The following is a 24,329-nucleotide window of genomic DNA, read 5'->3' on the forward strand; positions in this document are numbered from 1 at the left end:
AAAATACATATAACTATAAAATTAAAAAACCTTGTTATCGGTTAATGGTCTATATTTGTTTTACCGGAAGAACCTTACCTCTTAACTGTGCCGAATACAGACCTATATTATAACTAAAAGCAGTGACGAAGATCAAGTATACTATTAGGGAAGCAATTGGAAAACATTTTTTACTTTAATTAGTTAAACCATACAAAAAGTAAGATTTATAAATAGATACCAAATGATTTTAATTAAATCATTGACTGCAAACTAACGGTTGATTCTTCATGCCGTTAAACTGCTTTCAAAAAATTATTCATACCCAAAAATTTTTTATGACATTCCAAAATATTTTTCCTTCGAGAATAATAGGCATGGCCAACAATATAGAGAATTAAAAAATTCCAATCCGATACGTCCGATACTCATATTTTTCATATTTATCAAGAGAAAAATTACGAATTCAAGTTTTGATTTCTTTTTCCAAGTTTTGTAAAATTGGTTTTGGTCTTCATTTTCAATAATAACTTTCTTTATATTAATTTTTTGAGTTAAATGATATTTTAATAATACAATTGCAATTATTAGACATTTAAATTAATAAATAATTTTATATAAGAAGTAATTATATTTTCTTAAAAAAAAGTATTTCCGATTCCCCAACGCTGTATTTTTAAATGTAAAATTTCACAATGCATTCGCTTTATTATCTCTTTATTTATTAAAAATATAAGCAATTTTATATTTGCTTTTTCTATATTAATATTTTTTAACGTAATAAAAAAATTACGCCATAAATATATTGTATTAGCTGATTTGTTTTTAAAAATAAGAAATATTAGTTTGCTTCTCTCCATCAGTTTTATAACATAGTATAAAGATTATATTCATTTTATTTAAAAATTTACATTAAAAGTTAACACTTTTTGATAAACATATGATTTAGGATATTTGCCTCTTATCCTTTTTTTTATAAAAAAATATTTTTCAGTAAATTTTATTTTAAATATTATAAAATAACTATGTTAAAGATAATTTGGACTTTTTTAATCGGTTTTATAACCGCCGCAATATATATTATATTTAGAACTATATACCGTTTGAATTTAATTATAAAAGAAGATAATCAACCAGTGCCATTACTAAGTAAAACTTTGAATTTTAAACATTATATAATTTCGATTTTTTATATAATTTATAATATGGGAGTTTAAATGTTTTAGTATCTATTATATTTAAATAATATTTTGTATTTAGTATTGTTTCAATATGAAAGATATCACAATAAAATAATTATTTTTTATAAAATTCATTGCATATTAATTAAATTATAGAATATTTTATGCATATTATATGCCATTTCAATTAAATTATAAAATAATTGAATTATAACAAATTTAGAAAGTATCAAGGATTAAAATAATATAATATGGAGTATTATATATTTAATATATGATTTATTTAATCTCTAAGGACAACCTAAATTTAATGTTTAATATATTGGGTATTCATTTGATAATATTTATTAATTTAAAACAAAATTTTATATTAAATTGTATCACAAACAGGCGCGTACGCAGGAATTTGGTCTGGGGGGGGGGATAATAAATTTTTTTAAGAAATAATATTTTTAATTAAAAATACTAAGCATAAATTTATTAGGTTTAATAACTTTTCTAATACACAATTTTAAACTAGTGTGAATTAAAAAAATTATATATATAAACCGGCATTTAAATGTGAATCATAAAATATAAAGTGAATATAACCCACGATATGAATCACTTAAATGACCCAAAATTGAAATTTGAATTTTTTGAGCTTTTAAAATATATAAAGTATAAAAAATTTAAAAGTTGTAAATATAAATTAATACAAAGTTTCTTAGGAATAATTGTATTTTGTATGTTTTGAGCTAATTTTCCAATTATCAATCCTTGCTTGGCGTTAAATGTCTATGAATATTCAAAAGATCCAAATCATTCAATCTACTTTCAGATGTTGTATTTCATAGGTATGTTTTTCACAGACTTGCAGGCCCGGCCCCCGAGCCGGACCGTATTTTAATTTTTTTAAATATACCCGGGTAATTTTTTTTTTTTAAAACACCCGGGCTGGACCTGAAAATTTTTTAAGAAAAAATATCCGAGCCGAGTTGTATATTTTAAAACCAAATATTTGAAATCGCCATTATTAGCTATAAATATCAAAAATAAATATAATTTATTTTAAAAAATTCGGGCTGGGCTAGCCAGGCCGGGCCTGAAAAATTTTTTTAAAAAAAACCTGGGCCGGAAAAAATTTTTAAAAAAAAATCTGGGCCTGGTCCTGCAAATGGTACCTCTGCAAGGCTCTGTTATTCTTCTTAAAAAAGTGAATGTTCTCTCATTAGTTTACTAAAGAGCTGCTAATATATATATAACCATTTTAATAATTGGGAGTATAATCTAAAATGTGTTTGAAATAAAAAGCATCCATAGCATTTTTTGGGACTGTATCAACCATAGTTAATCTTTTAATCATAGTTATTCAGCTAATAAGGCATCATAAGATATTTTAACATCTTCATGATAAAAATATAACAAATATTTATATTTTTTTTCTATCACCATATGAAAAAGGTTGGGAGAGGGGACATTTGTTTTATAATACTCTTCTACTGATCCTATATTAATGTTTTGATGATGAGCTTGCTTGGCAAGTCGAGGGGGACAAATATTTAACATGTATAGCTCTGCTTTTGACTCAACAATAACATATAAAATATGAAATTCTTCAACAACACTAGCTCTATTTCCTTGAGTTCTAATAAAATGCTCTCCGCTATTCTCATCTTCTTAATCAAGTCAATGTTATGTTTTTGAAAAGTATTACATAAAATAGTTGTATAATTAAATAATACATTCTAATGAGAAAAAAAATTTGGAATAAGTATTGAATCCAATAATTTTCTTGCTTCTGAGGAAATATTTCTTTCAAGCCATTGTGATATTTCAGTAATAGCATTAATAATCAGCTCTTCTAACTCCAAAATAGCTGTTACTGTGGCGGAGACTCGATCTCGTTGGACAAGCTTGCAATTTTTTTCTCCCTGTTGGACAAGGAGTTTCAGAGATAATTATTATTTTATTAGAAATTTAGATAAATATTACGCCACTAAAATTTGAAAATAATAGGTAAATTACGCCAAGGAAAACTTGAAATCGAAATTGATTGATAAAATAACTTAGTAGATGAATGTGATAAATAAATGTAATTAAATATATATATATATATATATATATGTATATATGAGATAAGAATAAATATTAACAAATATAAATTAATATTAACAATAATATTTTTGAAAAATATAATCCGGCATCTGCATTTTTTGGCTTTGGGGGGGATTTGTCCCCCTCTCCCCCCCCCCCCGCTGCGTACGCGCCTGATCACAAATTAGATGATTTAACTAATAATCATTTTGATACATATATTTTTGGCAAAATTATTGAAAAAATATTGAGTTAATTGTAATAAAACCTTATGAGACATACATGGTTAACAAAATTTAGTTAACAATAGTGACGAGTTAAAAAAAGTTAACTACAAGCAAATAATTTACTTTTAGGTTAGATTATTTCTGGTCAGAGCATTTGTAGAGTAGTGATGTTAAATTGCTCAATTTGAGTCGATTTTTAAAAACAACTAACTCAATATTTTAGCCAGAAAAATATTTTCTAAGTCTCGAGATTTTGCTAATAGATGTCCATATCTATGTACCACATACAAGTAAAATCTTCAGGTCATAATATTTTCTTAGAAAGAATATTGAGTTAGTTGTTTTTAAAAATCGACAATTATACCTACTCAATAAATTTCAGACAATTTTTGCAATAAACTTTTTTGCATTTTATTATTTTTTTAATTTAGAAAAATCTATTAAAACTTTAATATAAAATTAAGAGTAATTCAGAAGTTAACTATTATTGTTTGAAAAGTATTCTATACATGCTTATATTTCCTATAAAATTAAAATTTTCAAAATTTAGAAATGAATTTCAGAAAATGATTAAAAATTATGAAATTTTGAATCTCCTTGATTCAATATTCCTGACTAAATATATAATCTTTTTTAGAAAATTTCTCTATTTTTGTGACAATTTTTTTTCAAATGCAAATATCTGAATCAATCTACAGACTTGTGCCAATTAATTGCCTTTGAGTTTGAATGATCAAACAGAGGCTGCTTTTACTTTTTATTATTAATATGAACACACTGTAAATATTTTCATAAATTTATAGATTAATCACAATTTAAATTTAAATTTTTTTTGTACATAACTAAATTTGCATAATGTCATTAACAAAATAGCTATTAATTATAATGATATATTATCAAAATAATTTGTTTTTGAAAATATTAACATAAAATAAATATGTGTTTCTATCAAATAATATATTTACAATTTTATGATAAATGTTATATATTTTTTTCTCACATAAATTAGACTTTAATTTAGAATCTGCCCTTGGCAGGCTGAGTAAAGCCATCCAATTCAAAACAATGTCTTATGATCCTGGAAAATACGAACGTAAAGAATTGGAGGATTTTGTCAAATATTTAATAAAAGGTATTTTTTTTAAAAACTAAATGAAATGAAAAGATCAAGATAGTGTCCTCTATATACTTAAAACTTCTTAAGCAAAAACTTAATTTATTTTTATTTTGTATCCTTTTAACATTATTCCAATCATCTTTCTAAATAGTATTGATAAATGTCTCGGTTTGAGCCGGTTTTCAAAAACGGCTATCTCAATATTTTAGCCAGAAAAATATTGCCGCCTTGAGATTTCTGTAATAGATGTTCAAATCTTTGTGCCATCTAAAAATCTCTAGACTTGCGTTATATTTTTCTGGATAAATTATTGAATTGGCCGTTTTTAAAAATCGGCTTAAATCAAGCTGTTTTACTTAACTACTTCTAAAAATTATAAGTTCGCAGATGAATGGTGAATAGGATCTGGTTTCCGTTTTCCTAAATTTTTGCCAGATTCCGGTTCAGAGCATCTTAATATAATCTTAAAGGTTTAATTTTTTTAAAAAATCAAAAGTTTTTTTCAAGTGATGAGAGATATGAAGGGATTGAGGGCAATTCGTTGTTTTAGTCAACGTATTTTTGCCAAATGCATAGTTAAAAAATATATGTTTTTTATACTTGAATAGCAGCCATTTTATTATCTAAGCCCTTAAGCTAGGTAAGGATTTGGTTGCCGTCATGCCACGGGGTAGTGGAATACTATAATTTTTTTGGTTTTATTAATGACCACTAAAGAATTACAGATACATAATAGGTATAGATATATTATACTGTCTCATAATATCGAGCCAAAATTAAATGGTATTCATAATAACCAAATTTGCCCAAAAGGAACCATAATTGTATGAAACTCGAGGTTCATTCGAGTACTCTTATATTTTGGAATCCAATATTTAAAAAATAATTAATTAATTTTCATTAATATGCTAAGATTAGTAGGTTGATGTCAATATCGCAGGGAACGAGTAGTAGATTTTTTCAGGGTATATAAAATAGTTATTAGCCCATCGAGTATTGGACTAGCTTATAAAAATAAATTCGTTGGTGCTAAGTGGTTAGGAATATGGCATGGACGGCAATTTGACCGGTGGATTAAGCGATTAATTACTGCGTAACTCATGTGACTGGTAAGTTGTATTTTACACAGATATCAGGTTATGCCATTCACATCCGAGGTAATGGCACCGTGGATTGATATACTATGTGACATACATATTTCGATTGATCATTGACGTAGGCAAAAACCCTCCTAAATATCTCCTGAAAATAATCGTATTTTTTGGCAGAGTGCTTTGAAGAAATCCTGGGTTCTGATTCAAAAGCACCGATTGTGTCAGGAACAATGGGGATTAAAGTGATATTAGGCTTGTTAATATATTTAGCTTAGTTATGCATTGTCGGCGGACTGCACAAGAATGGGCAACCAGATAATTTTTTCTCTAATAAACACTTAGTTTATCTTGGCTTATTTATACCTATCCCCTCCATGTCAATATCCTATTTAAAATATTATATCATTGATATGCGACCACTAATATATTTTTTTTAAAGCTTATTTAAATTTCTAATTTAAAAAAAAATGATCATGAACTGAACACTCAAAAATTTTTTTTATACTTTTATTATAAAATGGCAATAATATGTAATGGATAAAAAATTAATATATTTACATTATTAATTATTAGAATATATGAGTTAAAATATGTAACAATTCAAAATTATCGTCCTTCGCACGGCTATATTAAAATTGTTTTAAATCTTCCTTTGTTTTAATAACTGCAGCTATTGTGGCATTGATTAATAATGGTTCCGGCACATATTCTGGGAGATCGATTTTCATATATAAACTAATTTATTTATAAAAGAAACCTTTGTTCTAAGTCGCGCTCTCCTTTGAGTAAACCCCATATGTTTTTAATAGGAAGTGTAACAGATGGATATTATCATCCTTACAATTTTTTTTTTAGATTGGCAAGGAGCAAGATGTAATTTGCTTCAAGTCCATAATTCAACGTGTTCTGTGTTTAGTATTTATTGATATTTAACATTATTTATATCCTATTATTTATAAGTAAATAATAGGACTTTTGCATTTATGTAATCCCATACCTTTATTTATATTATCTGAAAGCTTAATGATTCTTAAGCAATTCAAAGTTTTCTGATTGGAGTCTTATAACCCTATTTAGTACAGATCAAAACTTATATCAAATTTTGATTCATCGCTGAATATTGTGTTCTCCCATTGCTCTTTTGTCCAATATAATTATTTAAAATATTGATGAAGCGGCTTGATTTTTAAAAAAGTACCTCTACCAAGGTTGTCAACCCCTCCTATCCCATCAGTGGGAGACTCCCGCAATTTTATGTCGACATGCAGGAATCTTTCTCCCGCAAAACTTCATTTTAAGATTTCCTACGCATTCAATTTTTTTAAAATTTATAAATAATAATTTTTTGAGAAACAGTTTATAAAATAAAGATGTTATTTTATAAATTGTCTCGTTTATCAGATCAAAATATTTACTTTTATATAATAAAGCATAAAAAACTCCAATTAAAGTAACTCCAATACAAAGAAGTAGAATATAAAAACTTAAAAACAAAATTATTAATTTGAATAAAATATTATATAATCAAACTAACTTTAAGTAAGATAAAGTAAAAATTATAGGAATAAATATGTGAGGCCAAATGGAATGCCCGGCCCGCAAATTTTCTCTCATAACTTTTAAATTTCTCCCGCAACTTTGACCTCTGCCCATTTGAATAGAATGAAACTTAAAAAGGTAATAAACTGATTAAATTATGATATAATTTTAAAAAATAAGCAGACGATAGTTAATTCTTAAAAGATAAATTAACATAGTAGTTAGTGGGCAGATATTTTTTGCATAGGGTGACAATTTTTTAATAATATTTAACTCATAATTTAAAAAAATTAAATAAATGATATTTATATTTAATAAAATTTTAATTCTTTTTATAAAGAGATCAATAATTATTTATGAATTTAAAAATTATTGTTAAATTAAAAATTAAGGGGTGGTCGTATATCAATGAGATGATGTAATATATCATTGTTCATTATTCTATTATGATCAAAAAAAATTTTTTTTAAAAAAGATTATCAAAAATATTTCGCTTTAAAAAATATTAACATATCAGCTATTGTATGATAATTTGGACAAGCTATTAATTATTCATAAATTTTGTCCTTGTCAATATTAGAAAATATTTGTCAAATATTATTATAATATAATAATTAATTATTTATTTGATTCAATTTATTATTTTTTATCTCTAACTCACTCTTCAATTGAGGATTTTTATAACTAACGTAGTAATGGTAAAAAACTACCTTTTAAAGCATCGACAAGAATTAATTTTTTAAAATGTCAGCTGATTAAAAAAATGCGATCAAATTTCGAAACATTTCTACATCTAAAGGAGTAAAAAGCTGCAAAAAGGGATGGCCTTTAAATTCGTCAAATCCGATACTAATTTAAATGTCTCGTTATAAAAAGAAATATTAAGTATGGTTTATATAATATTTTTTTTATAATAGGTGGCCATTTTAACTTGTACTTTTTGGGAGGCATAAAAATAAAAAATTACTAATCTTAATTTAATTTTTAAAATAAAAGAAAGGAAGCTTGAGAAATTAGATTGACAGATCTCTAGAGAGATAAGCTGAGGTTAATAACCGTGTTGCTTTTTTATTGTTCAAAATTTTTCACAAATTTGGGATACAAAATTCCACGAAAACATTTACTAGTAAAATTTTTTTGTTAGCAGCTGTCTCATTCTCTTTCACATCTATCTCTGTTGGCGGCATTATATATTACTTGACAAATTAGATTTAAGAAATTTAAATTTCAAAATTAGATATAAAGAATATAATTTTTTAAAATTAATTTTTAATTTTTTTTATAGTATATTTACAATAAAAAATTGTAAAGTAGTGAAGTTGCTAAAAAAATTGGGTTATTGCTATGACTATATTTAAAAAAAATTAACGTTTTATTAGCTGTCGTTACAAATAAAATAGCGCGATTTTAACAAATCTGTTCTTCATTGGCTTAATGATTCGTTTTTACCTTCGCCAAATGCTCTCTCTAGAAATATAACGCCTTTTGCTTGAGCATTCTTTTCCTAAGTTGAAAAAAAATATCTAATGATTTAGATTATTCGCTTCTTATATTTTTAATTTCTCCTTAAAACCATTCACTAAATATTATACAAACAAATTTATTATTTAGAATGATCAAATTTTTTTTAAAACACCGAATTAAACCGGAAATTGGGTATCTCTAGGACTGTTTTATTCTATAACGAACCTGATTTTAAAAATATAATCAATCTTAAAAAAATTTTCTGCTCTTAAATTTGTTCAATATTAATTCAAGCTTACCCATTGGTCCATTCGACTCATTGGATCAAGAGAGAGGTGATCAACGATTACAGCTTATTGTATCATTGCGTCAGCATAGCAGAATCTAAAGGACTCTTGAATTCAGATGAAAGTTAATTGATAATATTTTGAGTATTAAGAAACTTAGTTAAAATTAAAGGACACGGTACCAAATTGAAATTTTTTAATAATAATAGTGTCACGTGTCTTTTCATCAGTTTTTTTCCACATTAAAAGAGAAACCTATATTTTTTAATTTGAAGTTTGAAATATTTTCAATTTTTTAAAGAAGAAGTAAGCATTTTTTTGATTAAATAGGAGGTTAAGTTGACTATTTTATTTTGATTAATTAATGACTTGTTTTACACATATTCAATTGATAAAAAAAAGAAATTTGTCAATTAATAAGGATGTGTCAGCCGATAAGAGAAGTACTGTATATTTATGAAAGATCTCTCATTCTAAACATTTGATTAACATTAAAATCAAAAATATTTCTGAAATTTTTAGGTCTTGGCTAATATTTACAATGAATATCAAATATCTATAATTAATTAGCTACTAAAAAGTTTATACATGGACTTTTTTTTAGATATTTATGGTCAAGTTATATTAATCAGAAGATTAGAATTTTATAATATCTTCTCTCTTGTTAAAATGTATAATCGCATTAGGTTTTTTTTCCTTTCCCGCAGTGAAGAATTTCTAATGATTTCTGAAATACTCTTATTCCATAATTGACATTTTAATTTACTTATATATTATTTTTTATTAGAATACATAACCCAACTATCGCCATATTATCCAGTTTTTTAGGTCCAATAATTATTCAATTTATTCGCCCTAAATATTTTTTTATTTTCCTTGAAAAATAGAAAGAAAGAAGAAGAAAAAAAATTACTAAATAAATAACACATGAAAAAATGACATAATAAATATTTATAAATTTTACATAAAAAAATACATGATTTAGATCAAGACACATCCCCTTGGATGCTTATAGCTCACTCGGACGTTGTTCCTGTGTCGGATAATGATTCTTTATTATGGAAATCCCCGGCTTTCGAGGGCCAAATTGTTAACGAAGCCAAACCCCCCAATTTTAAAGGGACTAGTGACGATAAAGGAGGTAAAGCATATATTTAGAATTAGATAGTTTTATATGTCAATAAATATTCTGTGTCTAGCTATTTAATATAATGATTTTTTGGAACATAAAAAAATATTTTTTTTTTATCCACGTCTTTCATGATTAATTTCTTCTGTTCCGCTTATAACTATTCAAATTACACGATTAATTTTAAAAATTTTAATAAAAATTTTAACCTTATTTCTAAATTTTAAATTAACTTAAATTCTACGAAGAAATACCCTATTTGTATGGCCGCGGATCGCTAGATGCCAAGCACATTTTATGCGCCAACCTAGAGTGTTTGGAATTGATGATCAAATCGGGATTGAGACCGAAAAATCGTTCCCTTTACCTCGGATTCGGCCACGACGAAGAGGTGGGAGGCAGCGATGGAGCCTCTCATGTGGCCAAACATTTGGCCAAAAAGCTCGAAAAAAGTTTTCACTTATCAAAAATTAATTTAAAAAAAATATATATGTACATTAAAATATTTTTTTAAAAAAAAGCTGAACATAACTTGGACAAACATATCTGTTAAGCAAAGTTACAAAAATAAATTTATCAAAAAACAACTAAAATTGGCATATGCTCTAAGAGAATGCTCAGAAAACTAACTGGGGAGGGGGGCTATAATTTGTGATGTAACATAATGTTTTGAGGTTGTATTTAAGAAAAATACATCCTGTAGGAATTCAGAAATATCACGTGTATATGATGACGGCTTTTCTAAAAATATTTCTTTTTTATTGAGAAATAAATATCACAGTGATACCTTCACAGGGTTACCACTCTTTCGTTACCTTTCTAGAACAATTTTGATAACAAAATAGCTTGGCTGGAGACTGAGCTAAAGTGATCAAAATATGTAATTGATCACTTTTTGAGGTTTCGCCGTCCGTATTCTTACTATAATTACATATTTTTTAAGTTCAACTGTTAAAAATTTACTTTCCTGTTACTAACAACTGTTACATAAACTCTTTAAATGGTTATACGAGTTAAAAACCTGTTATTTCAATATTATATATGGAAAAGAAAGAAAGAAATTTTTTAATAAAATATATATTAAAACCAAATTTATTGAGAATATGTATATATGTATATTTATATCTAAATATCTACATTTTATATTTTGAATTAATATACTATATATTATCTCTAGATTCACCATCTAATGCCTTACCAAGTACCCCTACTAGTAAACATTTTTCGAATGATTACCAACCACCCTTGGCTTTTATCCTCGACGAAGGAACTAACATTTTCTACGACATTTTGGACCATAAAAATTTGGCCCTGTAAAAATGATATTTTATAATATTTTAAAATAAGATACATGGCAATGCCTCTAAAAGATGACCCAATTTAATATTTTTATAAGCATTTGAAAAGAAATAAGATGCAGGAAAGATCCGTGGGGTCGGGATAAAAAGGCGGTCACCTTTTGAGGCTTCATAAATTTATATCTTTTCATTCAAATCTTTAAATTAGGATAGGAATCTCTGAAAAGGTGACTTGCATCCTCAAACTGACTGTTAAAACCTCCAGCGGTCATTCTAGCGTTCCCATAGCCGGCTCTAATGCAATAGCTATCTTGAGCAGCGCAGTTTCCAAGCTCAACGATTATCGATTCACTTTTGCCAGCTCCCACAGCATCCTCGCTAAGCGGGTCGAAAGCGAATTATTCACTAAAGTTTCCCCGTATTTATTGACCAAATCTAAGCTCAATTCCAAATGCGACGAAACATCTGAAAGTTTACCTTGCAAAGGAGGGTGCGTCGTAATGGCAAAAGGATGCGAATTGATGGAGGAAGCGAAGCGGTTAATTGGCAGAGTCTTTTTAATTAACCACGATCTGTGGGCTCCCTTGGTTGTTAGGTAAACCAAAATAAAAAAATTTAAACTTTTTTTAAGATGATCTAAATTTTGAAACCATAAATTTTATAAGCAATTCATGATTTGGTTTAACCCTTTTATTTATAAAAAAGAAAGTCGAATCATATTTTACCCGAACTGGCTACATTGTTGGTATCATCCGTCCTTCTAAGAACGTCTTTTCAAAGATAGCTGGAATTGCAAGATGATCTCTGGCCCATTTCGATAATATTGAATATCTTTTTTGATTTAATTTTCACTAGTCTAGTAGATTTGTACCATTAGAAATTGTGACTTCATCCATATTACTTGCTTATTTCTATGCTATTAGTATTATGACTATGTTTAAGTTGATACTTCCGCTAAATATTCAAGGAGGGTGTCTATACTATTGTCTTAGCTTGATATTTTAAAGCCGGGATCAATCAACATTGTCGATATTATATATATGTGTTTGAAATTATAATATTTATCAAGTTAACTATGGCAGCTAAAGAAACCAGTTGTAAAATGGTATTAAGACTATTATTTAATTCAAATAATGGGTTCAAATTATTTTGTCATGTTATACATTTGGCTATTATGGCTCTTGAAGCCCTTTAAATAAGACTTTTAAAAAATAAAAATTTTTAAATCTCTATATCCAAGTTTAATAAATTTGAAAAAATTATTTCTTGGAAGAAAAAAAATTCAACCTTAAAATTTAAAACCAATGAATAAAATTATATTAATGCTATAGCCTCGAATAATATATAAATTTATCGATAATTTTTGGAACCATTTAATTTCGCTACAGAGATGGGCATGTACAAATATTTTATCAGTTTCAGCCATTATTCCTTAATATTCAAGCATTTTTGAACATGTCATGAGTTACAATAATAGTACTATTTTGAAGGTAGCTTCTTAGCTGATTTAGCTAAACTTGATAAATACTAAAATATCAATAAACACCTGTATAATATCGACAATGATTGACCCAAGTTTTAAAATATCAAGTCATTTATTAAAGGATAATAGTATAGACATCCTTGAAAAATATATTATATAAAATAAATAATAATTTCAATTCAGCTGAATAGGTAAATGAAACATAAAATAAATCCAAGAGATTGTCTTTAAATGATAAAATATATCAAGTTAAACAATAATAATAGCGTAGAAATGAGCAAATAAATAGATGAAGCCACAATTTCTAATGATATAAATCCACTAGACTGATGGAAATTAAATCAAAAAAAAATATCCAATATTATAAAAAATTGCCAGAGATTATCTTGCAATTTCAGCTATCTCTGAAAGGGCGTTTTCAAAAGGACTGTATGTTATAACGGACCAACGTTGTTCACTAGCTGAACATACTATCCAAGCTTACCTGTGCTTAAGGCTGGATTATCATGCAGGATCCTTCTTAAATGCTTATAATTATTTTCCTTGTATTTTATATAAATAGACAATTATATTATGTTTAAGCTTAGTCATTTTTTGTGTCAAAGGAAGAGTTTCAAACTCAATGCGTTTATTTTTTACATTTGATTTACAAAATTTATGATTAAATCATAATTTTTTATAAAAATTTCTAGTTTAAAAAAAATTTGAATTCAGATTCTAGATCCAATGCATACAATAATTTCGTTAATCTTGGGTTTTTAATATTGGTTCCCAACCCTACTCCTAACTCTAGGTGCGAATTTAAAAAGTTTAGATCCCTTAAATTTATGAATATATCAGTTGGGCTTGTTTGAAGTAAGTTTCATTATAATATATTGGGTGGGGGGGGGTGATTATTTTGGACGCTATTATATATTGATTGAATCCTGAAGAAATTTATTTTAGTTATTATGAGGGAAATGTGTGGGGGGGGGGGGGTCATAAGTCTAAATAGGGTTCTCTTCGACTTTAATTTAGATATTCTATATCCTAAAATAATTTATTTGTAGCTTTCATATTATATTAAATAAACTCTAACAGAGTCACATTGAATGTCATTTTAAAATTTTATGACAGCTTTTGCCAAGAGAGTCAAAAAAGTGACAAATTATTTTTAAATGTCACAATATGATATAAAAAAATATATAAATAAAATTGATAATGTAGAATGTTTATCTAAGGATTATATATTAATATAATATAATTTTTAATTAATAAAAAAGTGTTTATTTATACTTATTTATCAGTGTTAAAACAGATGAAAAAAGTTTCACGGATGGGCTCTATGCAGACTCCAAGCTCCAAAAAACCATTAAAATTAATTTACTAAAAGATCGACAAAAATATATAAAAAGACTCCAAGCTCCAGAAAACCATTAAAATTCAATTTACTAAAAGATCCAGACAGAATATATATAAAAAATTTGAGAACGTTTTTTAAATGACTAGGGTCACCTATGCTAGGGTTAAAAATCATTCTATTAATTATTTCACTCACTAATCCATAATGGGTATGAAATTATATAAATATTGGTAAAGCACGAAAAGGCCTAGATTAACCTCTTTATCATCGGAATAAAAATTTCAATTATCATAAAAAGTACCTAAAAATCTCAATATTACCAGCGATATCCTAAAAACATGTATTTGTCAATTTTGCCCTAATAATTTAGTTTACATATCTATATTTTATCTAAATAAAATGCACAAAAGAGATCTTATATTAAAATTTTTATTGAGCAATCGCATAAAAAATTACTTCACAAATATGCATAATTACAAAATACACATATGAATGGTTTACACTATCAACTAAACTGTATAATTTAGAAAATTTTAATTGTATTTTATATTACATGCTAAAATTTTATTTATCTGCCCAATTTAAAGAAGTAGCAATATTGTTTGCAATGGAAATTGAGGAAAGGCAAAAAGCCAATCCTGAATTCTGCAGGATCATATGTAAGGATTTTGATTAATTTAAGCTTTGAATCGTTATGATCACTCAAGCGACGGTAATCAAAATTATTGGCAAAATTCTTAGGACTATTTATGTATTTGGAAGGGTTTCAGCTAGCCTATTAGCACGGATAACACTTAAAATTAATATAAGAATATGTCTGGAAAATAAATTTATCATAGTTTTTTCTTCAGTTCGATCATTATTCAAGTTATATTTTCTATCTAGACTTATTTATTAATATTAATACTAATTAGTGTAATATAATATTGAAGTTATTTGAAAGGAAAAATTTTTTTTAAATCTTTTTTGCGATCTTAGTTGAATCAAAATTTGTCGGGCCCTAAAATTTCAAAAAACTGGCTAAACACTGCCCTGATAGTAATAATATTAAAATTAAATTTCTTACCCTTTAGATGATTATAATTGTTGTTGTTTTCTTTAATCAAAATATTTATCATTTTATTCACTCTCATCATCTCTCTAAATAAATTATATATTCACATTGTATTCATTCATTGAATAATTTTTTCATCATGACAGAATGATGTCCCAAAATAGTTTGATGACTCCTCTCTTTAAGTCGGTATCGTGTGTGACCAAGTTTCATGGCGGAATTAAGGATAATGTCGTGCCTAGCGAGGCGCAAGCCATAGTATGTCAAAGAGTTCATCCTGTTCAAACCATTTCGCAGGTATTATAAATGAACTTTTTCCCTGACTTTATTATTAATTAAATTAGAAAAATTTTTCTATTTAAAAATATTTGAATAGAAAAAAAAATTATAATTGGTCCATGAAATTTTTTTTTTAAAAAATATTATTTATATATATAAATTAGATCTTGTGGAATTTTTTTAAACGCAATATAGTAATCATTTTTTTTAAAAAAATTAGATCATGGAAATAAATCGCCGAGTTATAAATGATCCCAGGATTCACATGGAGGCTCACTCCGAAGTGCCTAACATTCCTATATCGAGTTTCGAGGAAAAATCACCCATCACAAATTATTTCACGGGCTATCATTTCATCAAAAAGACCATATCTCAACTTTTTACCGATACCGTAGTGGCTCCAAGTTTTAAAACTAAACATTTTATTGATATTCGATTGATGATTTACAATACTTATTAATTATGTAAGCTTTTCTTTTGAACGTTCATTATTATTAAAATATAGTTAAGCCTCAAAATATGTATCTACTCTTCTTGGTGACCAATTTTTTTTATCTTAATTCCGGTCAAACTATATTATGAATATTAAAATTGTATGTTAAATTCCTCTCTATATGTTGACTTAAATGGAAAAATCGCCCTTTAGTTGTTTCTTCCTAAAAGTTTAATTGTAGTCCAAAAGATTTGGGAAAAAATTACACTAAAGAAAGAAAGATCCAAATTAGAATTATCATGAAATATTTTTTTGAAAAACTTAATTTACATTTCTTAATTTTTAAATGATTCTGTCGTTTAATTACAATGAAATTCTCCAAAGGCGTATCCTTATCTTATTCTCTCTCTCTTATTATTTTTAAAAATGCTTATTAAAATTAGCTTTTGGAGCTCGATCGCCAATTTTAAATTATAATTTTAGCCAAAATAATATCAGAAAATCATCGAGATTTCGTTAATACATGTCCATACCTTTCTGCCATATATGAGCACAATCTCCAGCTTGCGTAATTTTTTTTTGGCTAAAATATTTGGTTAGTCGTTTTTAAAAATCGAACCTTAAAGCTAATTAAAATATTCGGATAATTGATACATCTTGACGACCTCAAACTTATTGACCATTTTCGGTTTCATAAAATACGTTTTCTATAAAAAAAAAGTATGATAATCTCAGTATTGCCTTACCCTACTATTTGTAAGATTTATATTTTCATAAGATTGTTTAAGATGCAAATATCCAAAGTTTTTTTTTATTGGACAATTGTATCTATGACTCTTATTTAATTGCTCATAAAAAAAACTGAAACTTTCAGGAAGAATATCCCTAAAAGCTCAAAATAATTACTTAACGTTTAGAAAAAATACTGAATTCTTAGAATTATTTCTTAATGCTCAGATAAAAATCTTAATTGCCTAGAAAAAAATACTAATTGCTTAAATAACATTATTTATAATAAATAAAATTAATGGACAAATTATAAAAAACGAGAATATTAATATCTCAACTATTGATAATTATGACTTAAAATTTTCTAAAGAGTGTATTATAGCTGATCTTATTTAGAATAGATCACAATATTTTTTAAATACTACACTTTCCATAGCTAAGGTCGATTTACTTCTTAATAATATCTCAGATGATGTTTACTCAAATCTTAAATCTTTATGTTCAGAAGTAGAATAATATATTTAACCTTATATTTGATATTTATAATTAAAAATTGATTTATGTATAAAAGTTATGGAAAATCTAATTCTCGACGATATGCTTAATTGCATGTTTTTTATAAATTTTACAAAACTTCAAATTCTTTTAAAAAAAATTAAATAAGTAATCATGCCGGGTGGTACGGATTCGAAACATTTTGTGGGCCTAGCTAAGAATATTTACAGATTTTCGCCCGTTTACATGTCCACCACAGATTTAAGGGGAGTTCACGGGGTTAACGAAAAGATTGCGGTTGAAAGTTACGAAAAATTTCTCAATTTCTATTATCGACTCATAGAAAATGTGAGCGGCTTGGAGGCTTCCGTGTAAATATCTTCATTTTTTTTCTCGCGAAATTTCGATGTATTTAATTTAACTGTTTAAAAAAATAATCTTTGCAAAAATTTTATAAAATATAATAAAATTACACGGTACAAAAATATAATATTTATTTCAATGTTATTTAAAAAAAAAATATCTATATCTAGATCATCATTTGCATTATTGCCGGTATTTCAGGGATTCCTTTCGATCCTTGGATGGCAAATGAATTTGATATGGGTACTTTATAAAATTGTAAATTCATGTATTATCTTTAAAAAATTATTTCTAGTCTTTTTTTAAAAAAATCATATGTGAAAATCTTAAGTTATTTAATATTCCGAACTGAAGATTATTAAATTTAAATTATCATATTCAATATGCCCATTCAATGCTTACAAACTTTATGTAATTTTTTTAAAAATAGATAACATACTTGATGAATTTTTTAATTTTTTATAAGTAATAATATCGAATTTTTTGGTCTATTTCTATTATAAAATTATTTTATAGTTTTACTAAACCAAAATATTTCCCATTTTTTATTTGAAAACTTAATAAGTATTCATTTTTTTAAAAAATTTAGTTTATAATGTTATATTGTGCAATTTTATTTTCATTATTTATTCAAAAAATTGTGATCGTGTTCGTGTTTACAAAAAATTAAACCAAATTTTATAAATTCATATTTAGTTTTATTAATATTAATATTTGATGTTATTTAAAGATTATATATATTAGCAGCATTATTTTTTCAACTTTAAAAAGAATTTTTGAACGCGTTTTTTTAAATGTGATAATTTGATTTTACCAGAAATGTGTACCATCATGTTTGAAATACCTACCCTATGAATTTCAGCGAATTTTGCTATGAACTTTTGAAATGAAAATAATTTATATTCGTTTTTCACTACACTTTTTAATAAATTATAAATGACTAGAAGGTTTACGGCAAAATTGTCTACATTTCATAAGATAGGTAGTCTAAACATGCTGGAATACATTTCCTGTAAAATCAGATTTTTAAATTTAAAAAATCGCACTCGAAAAATGATTCAAAGTTGAAAAATAACACATTGCCGCTAACATTTATAAAAATTTGATCAGATCCTTTTTCATAATTAAGATGCTAGAATTTTCATTAAAAAAAATTATGGATCTTAGGTTAATGTTTAAATATAATATATGACTAAGGTTTAGATCAATTTAAATCATATGATAACAAATACTTAGTTATCTTAGTATATTGTCAAAATAAACTAAATAATAACTTTACCTCTTAAAGAATAAATTAAACCTTCTAGTCTCTTTTATAATACAAAATAACAAACATTTTGTCATTTTTCTAATATAATTTTATATTTTAAAATTTACAATCACATTTTTTAAAATACAAATTTCACACAATCAAAGTCATAAATTAAAATAGAAACCTAGGTACTTGAAGCCATTATATTATAATATAGCAGTAACGTAGCTAGGAATTTTCCTTAGAGGGGGTCCATACATATAAAATCCTGGGTTGGCCCTTTTGCCCGGCCTTCGGCCGGGTTTATCTTAAAAATCATAACCACATCTTCGACAATATATATAAATATTTTTAAATGCATGAATAATGTTATTATAATTTAGTAAATTATTCTCAATGACTTTATAATAATACTACTCAGAATAAATTCAATAGTAATATAATATCCTTTCACAAACATCAAAACCAGAAAAATATAAATATTAATGGTATTTATTTGATACAAAGTCACTTTTAAGTCTTTTGAACGTATAACCTAAAAAAATTTGCTCTGGGAGGGGTCCAAACCCGAAAACCACCCCCGTAGCTACGCCACTGTAATATAGTTACATATATCTTAACATTAATTTGATTAGATAATATATAATGTCAACAACATTAAAGATTCCGATTCAATATTTTCACTCTGACTTGAACATCATAGGTCTTTAATTAAAAAACTCGGTCAGCGAGACCACTGGTTATTGGTTATTTATTTTGATATATATTTGAAAATAACTTACAAAATGATGACGATATTTTGAAATACTAGGCATAATAAAAAATAATATTTACTCTATCTATTCACCGTAGTATGTTTTAAGAGCGGGTCCGTCCATTGTTATATTTAACAGTACCCGACTATTTTAATAAATGTCTAGCCTATTACTTTGTTTTATCAATAAGGTGTGCGACATTAAATTGTTAAGAAATATTCCTAGACCTGTACTAGAATTAATATTATAAAATAATTATTTTTAATCCTCTGGCCAAATGTAGCTGTTAAAGATACACTTTTATTTGTATATTTTATCCAATCCTGTTTTTTTAAATATCTATTTTTTGTTAGTTTTAATCTATTTTTGATGCAACAAATTTTTTTAACCATATGAATATATCATTTTATTTACAAATTTTATATCACCGATATAATATATATAATGTTTTATAGGTAGATATAAATTAATTTTTCCTTCATAAATCATCTTTTTTTTAGGCCAGATATTTTCCTTTTCAATATCTTTCCTATGTTTTTGTGTGTGAATCAAGAAAACAGTTTGCTACCGAAGTTCTGCTAATATTTACGGACATTTTATGTTGTTTATTTTTTAACTCGCTCGACTATCACATTTATAAAGTTGGAAACTCCTAATTAGCAGTACTGCAAAATAAATTATTCACACATCTGAGGAATTTTATTTATAATTGTCGGTAGTGATGCAAAGTCGCTCCAGAGCCCATTTTTAAAAACAGCTAACTAAATTTATTAACCAGAAAAATATTACGCAAGCTTGAATATTTTGCTCATAGTTGGCATAAAGGTTTGTTCATCTATTAGCGAAATCTCGAGGCTAAGGCAATATTTTTCTGGTTAAAATATAGAATTGGTTATTTTTAAAAATCTGCTCTGCAATATTTGCTGGGAGGAATATCCTCGTCAATATATCTCCTATCCAGCAATTATTTTGTATTAGTTTAATTATGAATATATGACAAATTCTTTAAAATTTGATTTTCACCAAATCGCATATTTATGTTTATCATTCAATTTTCTTTCTGGATAAACTAAATATTTTAAAAAAAATTTCCAAAACAAAAATGATTTTGTTAAATTTTATTCTAGTTATAGAGCCATGTACAAAGTAATTTATTCGCGGCCCGAACGCGACCGAAAATTTTGCTGTATGACATTTAAATTTTGGCATACCACTCTGTCGTTTATTCGAGCACAATTTTTTTTAGCCCCACCAGATACCGAAGATCTACTCTTAGAAGAACTAAGAGTATCACTAACCCTAAAGGGTGGGAGATATATCCTAATATTAGGGTTTATTTTAGAATTTGAGTTTAAATATAATATATAAGAAAAAGGTAAAAAGATTATGTTTATTTATTCACATATTGCTACCTTAAATTACCACAATAAATTGCCTATTTTCAATTGTCAAATAAAGTTGCGACCGAGTATAACATTTTATTTTATTTATATATGTTCATGTCAAATGTGTTTTTTCCGGTAATGTGTTATTTTTTCAACTTTAAATAATATTGTGAACCCGTTTTTTACTATTTTAATATCTGATTTAACTGGAAATATATTCAATTTATTTTGAATATCTACCCTTTAAATTTAGACTATTTTCGACATAAAAAATTGAGCTTTAACTAATTTATATTGGTATTTTCATTGATTTTCTGTGTAAATAATTTTTAGGTTAACTGCTAAATTATATACAATCAATAAGATAGGTATTCTAAACATGCCGGGATACATATCCGGTAAAATCAGGTTTTTAAATTTAAAAAGGCGCTCAAAAATTGATTTTGAAAAAATAACACATTACCGCTAACACATAGATATATATATTTAATAATAATAAAAATAATGAAGATGTTCAATAGATATAATATCAATATAATCATAATATAAATAATTATGATTTATTTTAAACTTGTCAAAAAATGAAAATTACATAAATGAATGAATGACATGTTTAAAATTAAAGATAACATGTGATTCTGATTGACATTTTGCTGAAACATTGATTAATGAGTATGTTTCTAATATTTAATCTTTGGGTTGGGCTACCTTGCACCCCAGTCCAAGGAAAAAAGTCTCCAATGTCCTAGGTTGTGCAGGCCTTTAGCCATAGCACCCTCGTTCTCAGTAGTATTCCCTAGTCGGGTATGCATTATATTTTCCAGAGAAGTTATAAATATATCCAATCTTACTTTTTTTAGATTTTTTAAAGGTTATATTTTTGAATGTAAATTATTTTCTAAATAAAGTAACATATGTAAATATTATAAAAAATCAAAACATTGCATAACCTTAAAGAACTGAGAAGCGAATAGTTGCAATATCTTTTGATAACCCTATTGGCCTGTAGATGATATTATATTTGTATGAAAAATATGCATAAAAACTATTCGTTCGATAGGGAAGGTCACTACTCGGTTTTATATCGGGTAAAAAGTTGTGAATTGAAACAATAAAGAAACCAAGGTAGCTTAAAATGAATTGTACCAATTTTTATTACTCCGTGAGGGAAAAAATTGAAACTTTTAGATAAACTCTTTGTTGATTAAAAATTTTACTTTTTCCCTTATGGGGTAATAAAAGTTGGCACGATTCATTTTAAACGAATCCCAAAGATTTTGTAATACTCATCTAGTGAATAAAACTTTTTATCTGGTTCAAACGCGTCATTTAAAAAATTTTATTTTCTCTCTTGTAGTAAAGTAATTATAACTATAAATTTTAAGCTGCTCCCAACGTTTTTGCAACATTGTATTACTACCCAAAATTTTTTGCATAGTCAAAAGCAAAGTTTTTATAATATTTTACTTTTTTTCCATGTGGAGTAAAGAAGATTATCATTATAAATTTTAAAGAATTTAAAATATGTTTATAATATTGTTCTACTATCAAAAAATTTTTATCATAAATTGAGTTTTTTTAAATTATTTTAAATCTTTTCTACCGCCATCTTACGTTAAAATTTTATTGCAAAATAATATATATAAATTATTTGACATTTTATTTTTTGATTTTTATCTAAAGGTATGTTAATTAAATTTATATACATAATTTTTAGATAAAGTTGATATAAATTACTATATAATATTATCACTTTCTAAAAATTACTTTTAAAATACTTATTTAAAAACCATTCCTTTAATAAAATATTTTTTCTACAAATATCGAATAGATTTCAATATTAATTTCCTGACATTCATAATAAGCCCATTTAGAATTGGGTAAATTTGTATTTATATTTACATACATGACTGCGCCAATATAATATTTGGTATAATTCATACAATTTTTATTCATAAAACCATAACAATATATATCAGAGATCTGCATTTAAATTTTCATATATACCCGGGTCGGGCGAGGTCTGAAATTTTTTTTAAAAAAAAATACACAGGTCGGGCCGCGTATTAAAGTCATGTAATTGAAATCGCCATTAATCGCTATAAAAATCAAAAATAAATATACCATATTTTAAAAAATACGGGCCTGGCCTGAAAATATTATTTTTTTAAAAAAGTCGGGCCAGAAAATATAAAACCTGGACCGGGCCAAAAAAAATCCGGGCCAGACCCTGCAAATTGTATCTCTGTGGGTCTTCTACATATATAGATCCGGATATCACATTATAATAGATGTTCTGGGTGTTAGGTAATTAACTTTCTTATATTATAATAATCGTATTATATATATTTAATCATTATAAAATATATCTAATTAACGAATATACTAATTCATAATATACAAATAATATAATATTATATTTTCATACATGTATTTCCATAATATCAACAATAACTTTATATGTATACATTCCACATTCCTACATTCCCCCTTCATTAATAGAAAGGACATCTCCCTAGGGATATCCGCAAATTATTCTTCTAAAAAAGTCTTTTTTATTGTTCTCCATTTGCCTTTACCGTGGAGTTTTACCTTTTTTAACGCCCACACTCTTTCTCCCAATTAAAATCTTGATCTCTCAAAGAGCATCAATATTAGTTGCCTTGATACGGATCTCTCCTAGAGTATCAATATCGTTTCATTTGTTGATTGATCTCCTACTAAAATCCCCATCGATTTTATTGTATGCTTAATCTCTCACCGGAGTACCGTTATCGAGCCATTGTTCACTTCATCTCACACTGGAGTAATATTATTGAGGCTTTGTAGATTGGTCTACATTGTACTTGAATGGCCCACGAAGTCACCGTTATCCTAAAGTCAGAGAGATTGCTATTATTTTTAGATGGCCCATGAGGTAATTCTCATCCCTACATGGCATAAAAAGTCATCATTAGTCTTTTAACCCAAATATGGCTACATCAGGCTCACGGAACCCCCATTAGTTTTTGTATAGATTTCATGATTTGAGCCCAAAGTACTTATATCTTTATGTCTAAATTAATCAGGTTTCTTTATCAGTATCTACTTTCCCAATGTCCTTATTATATATAATTATAAAACAGCTGATGACTATTTTAGAAAATACACCACCTAAATGAATCATTCATTCACTTGAAAACATATGATGGAATTATCCCACGAATTAGATTTATACCAAGTTAACGCAATTAAAGAGTGGAAAACGATTGAAATAGTGAATTAATTATTTAGATATGTAAATTTTAATGTTATTTTAGGTTTCAACATATAAGAGTTACGAAGATAGTAATTTTTAAAATAACTAATTCTATAATTTAATGAATCTT

The 24,329-nt window shown here is 26.3% G+C and overlaps 2 protein-coding genes across 2 annotated transcripts in view; both read left to right on the top strand.

Moving 5' to 3' along the window:
• Window positions 1-918: 918 nt before the first annotated feature.
• LOC135931366 (N-fatty-acyl-amino acid synthase/hydrolase PM20D1-like) lies at window positions 919-17,728 on the top strand (the record flags this gene model as incomplete). The annotated part of the gene is made up of 11 exons (XM_065468430.1): window positions 919-972; window positions 1,014-1,128; window positions 4,473-4,595; window positions 8,972-9,088; window positions 9,950-10,105; window positions 10,342-10,545; window positions 11,271-11,406; window positions 11,600-11,986; window positions 15,417-15,567; window positions 15,770-15,953; window positions 17,376-17,728. Coding segments are annotated over 11 exons (1,833 nt in total), but the record flags the coding sequence as incomplete, so codon positions are not given.
• A 6,417-nt stretch (window positions 17,729-24,145) lies between these two features.
• LOC135931372 (uncharacterized) overlaps window positions 24,146-24,329 on the top strand; it is a 36,507-nt gene continuing 36,323 nt past the window's right edge. Inside the window, exons 1-2 of the mRNA XM_065468435.1 lie at window positions 24,146-24,217; window positions 24,261-24,288. Of these exons, the coding sequence (XP_065324507.1) occupies window positions 24,146-24,217; window positions 24,261-24,288 (100 nt within the window). The remainder of the gene's footprint in view (window positions 24,218-24,260; window positions 24,289-24,329) is intronic.

The sequence above is a fragment of the Gordionus sp. m RMFG-2023 genome, chromosome 1 (genome assembly GCF_954871325.1).
Source record: "Gordionus sp. m RMFG-2023 chromosome 1, tfGorSpeb1-WG-v2, whole genome shotgun sequence".
Classification (NCBI taxonomy): domain Eukaryota; kingdom Metazoa; phylum Nematomorpha; class Gordioida; order Chordodea; family Parachordodidae; genus Gordionus; species Gordionus sp. m RMFG-2023.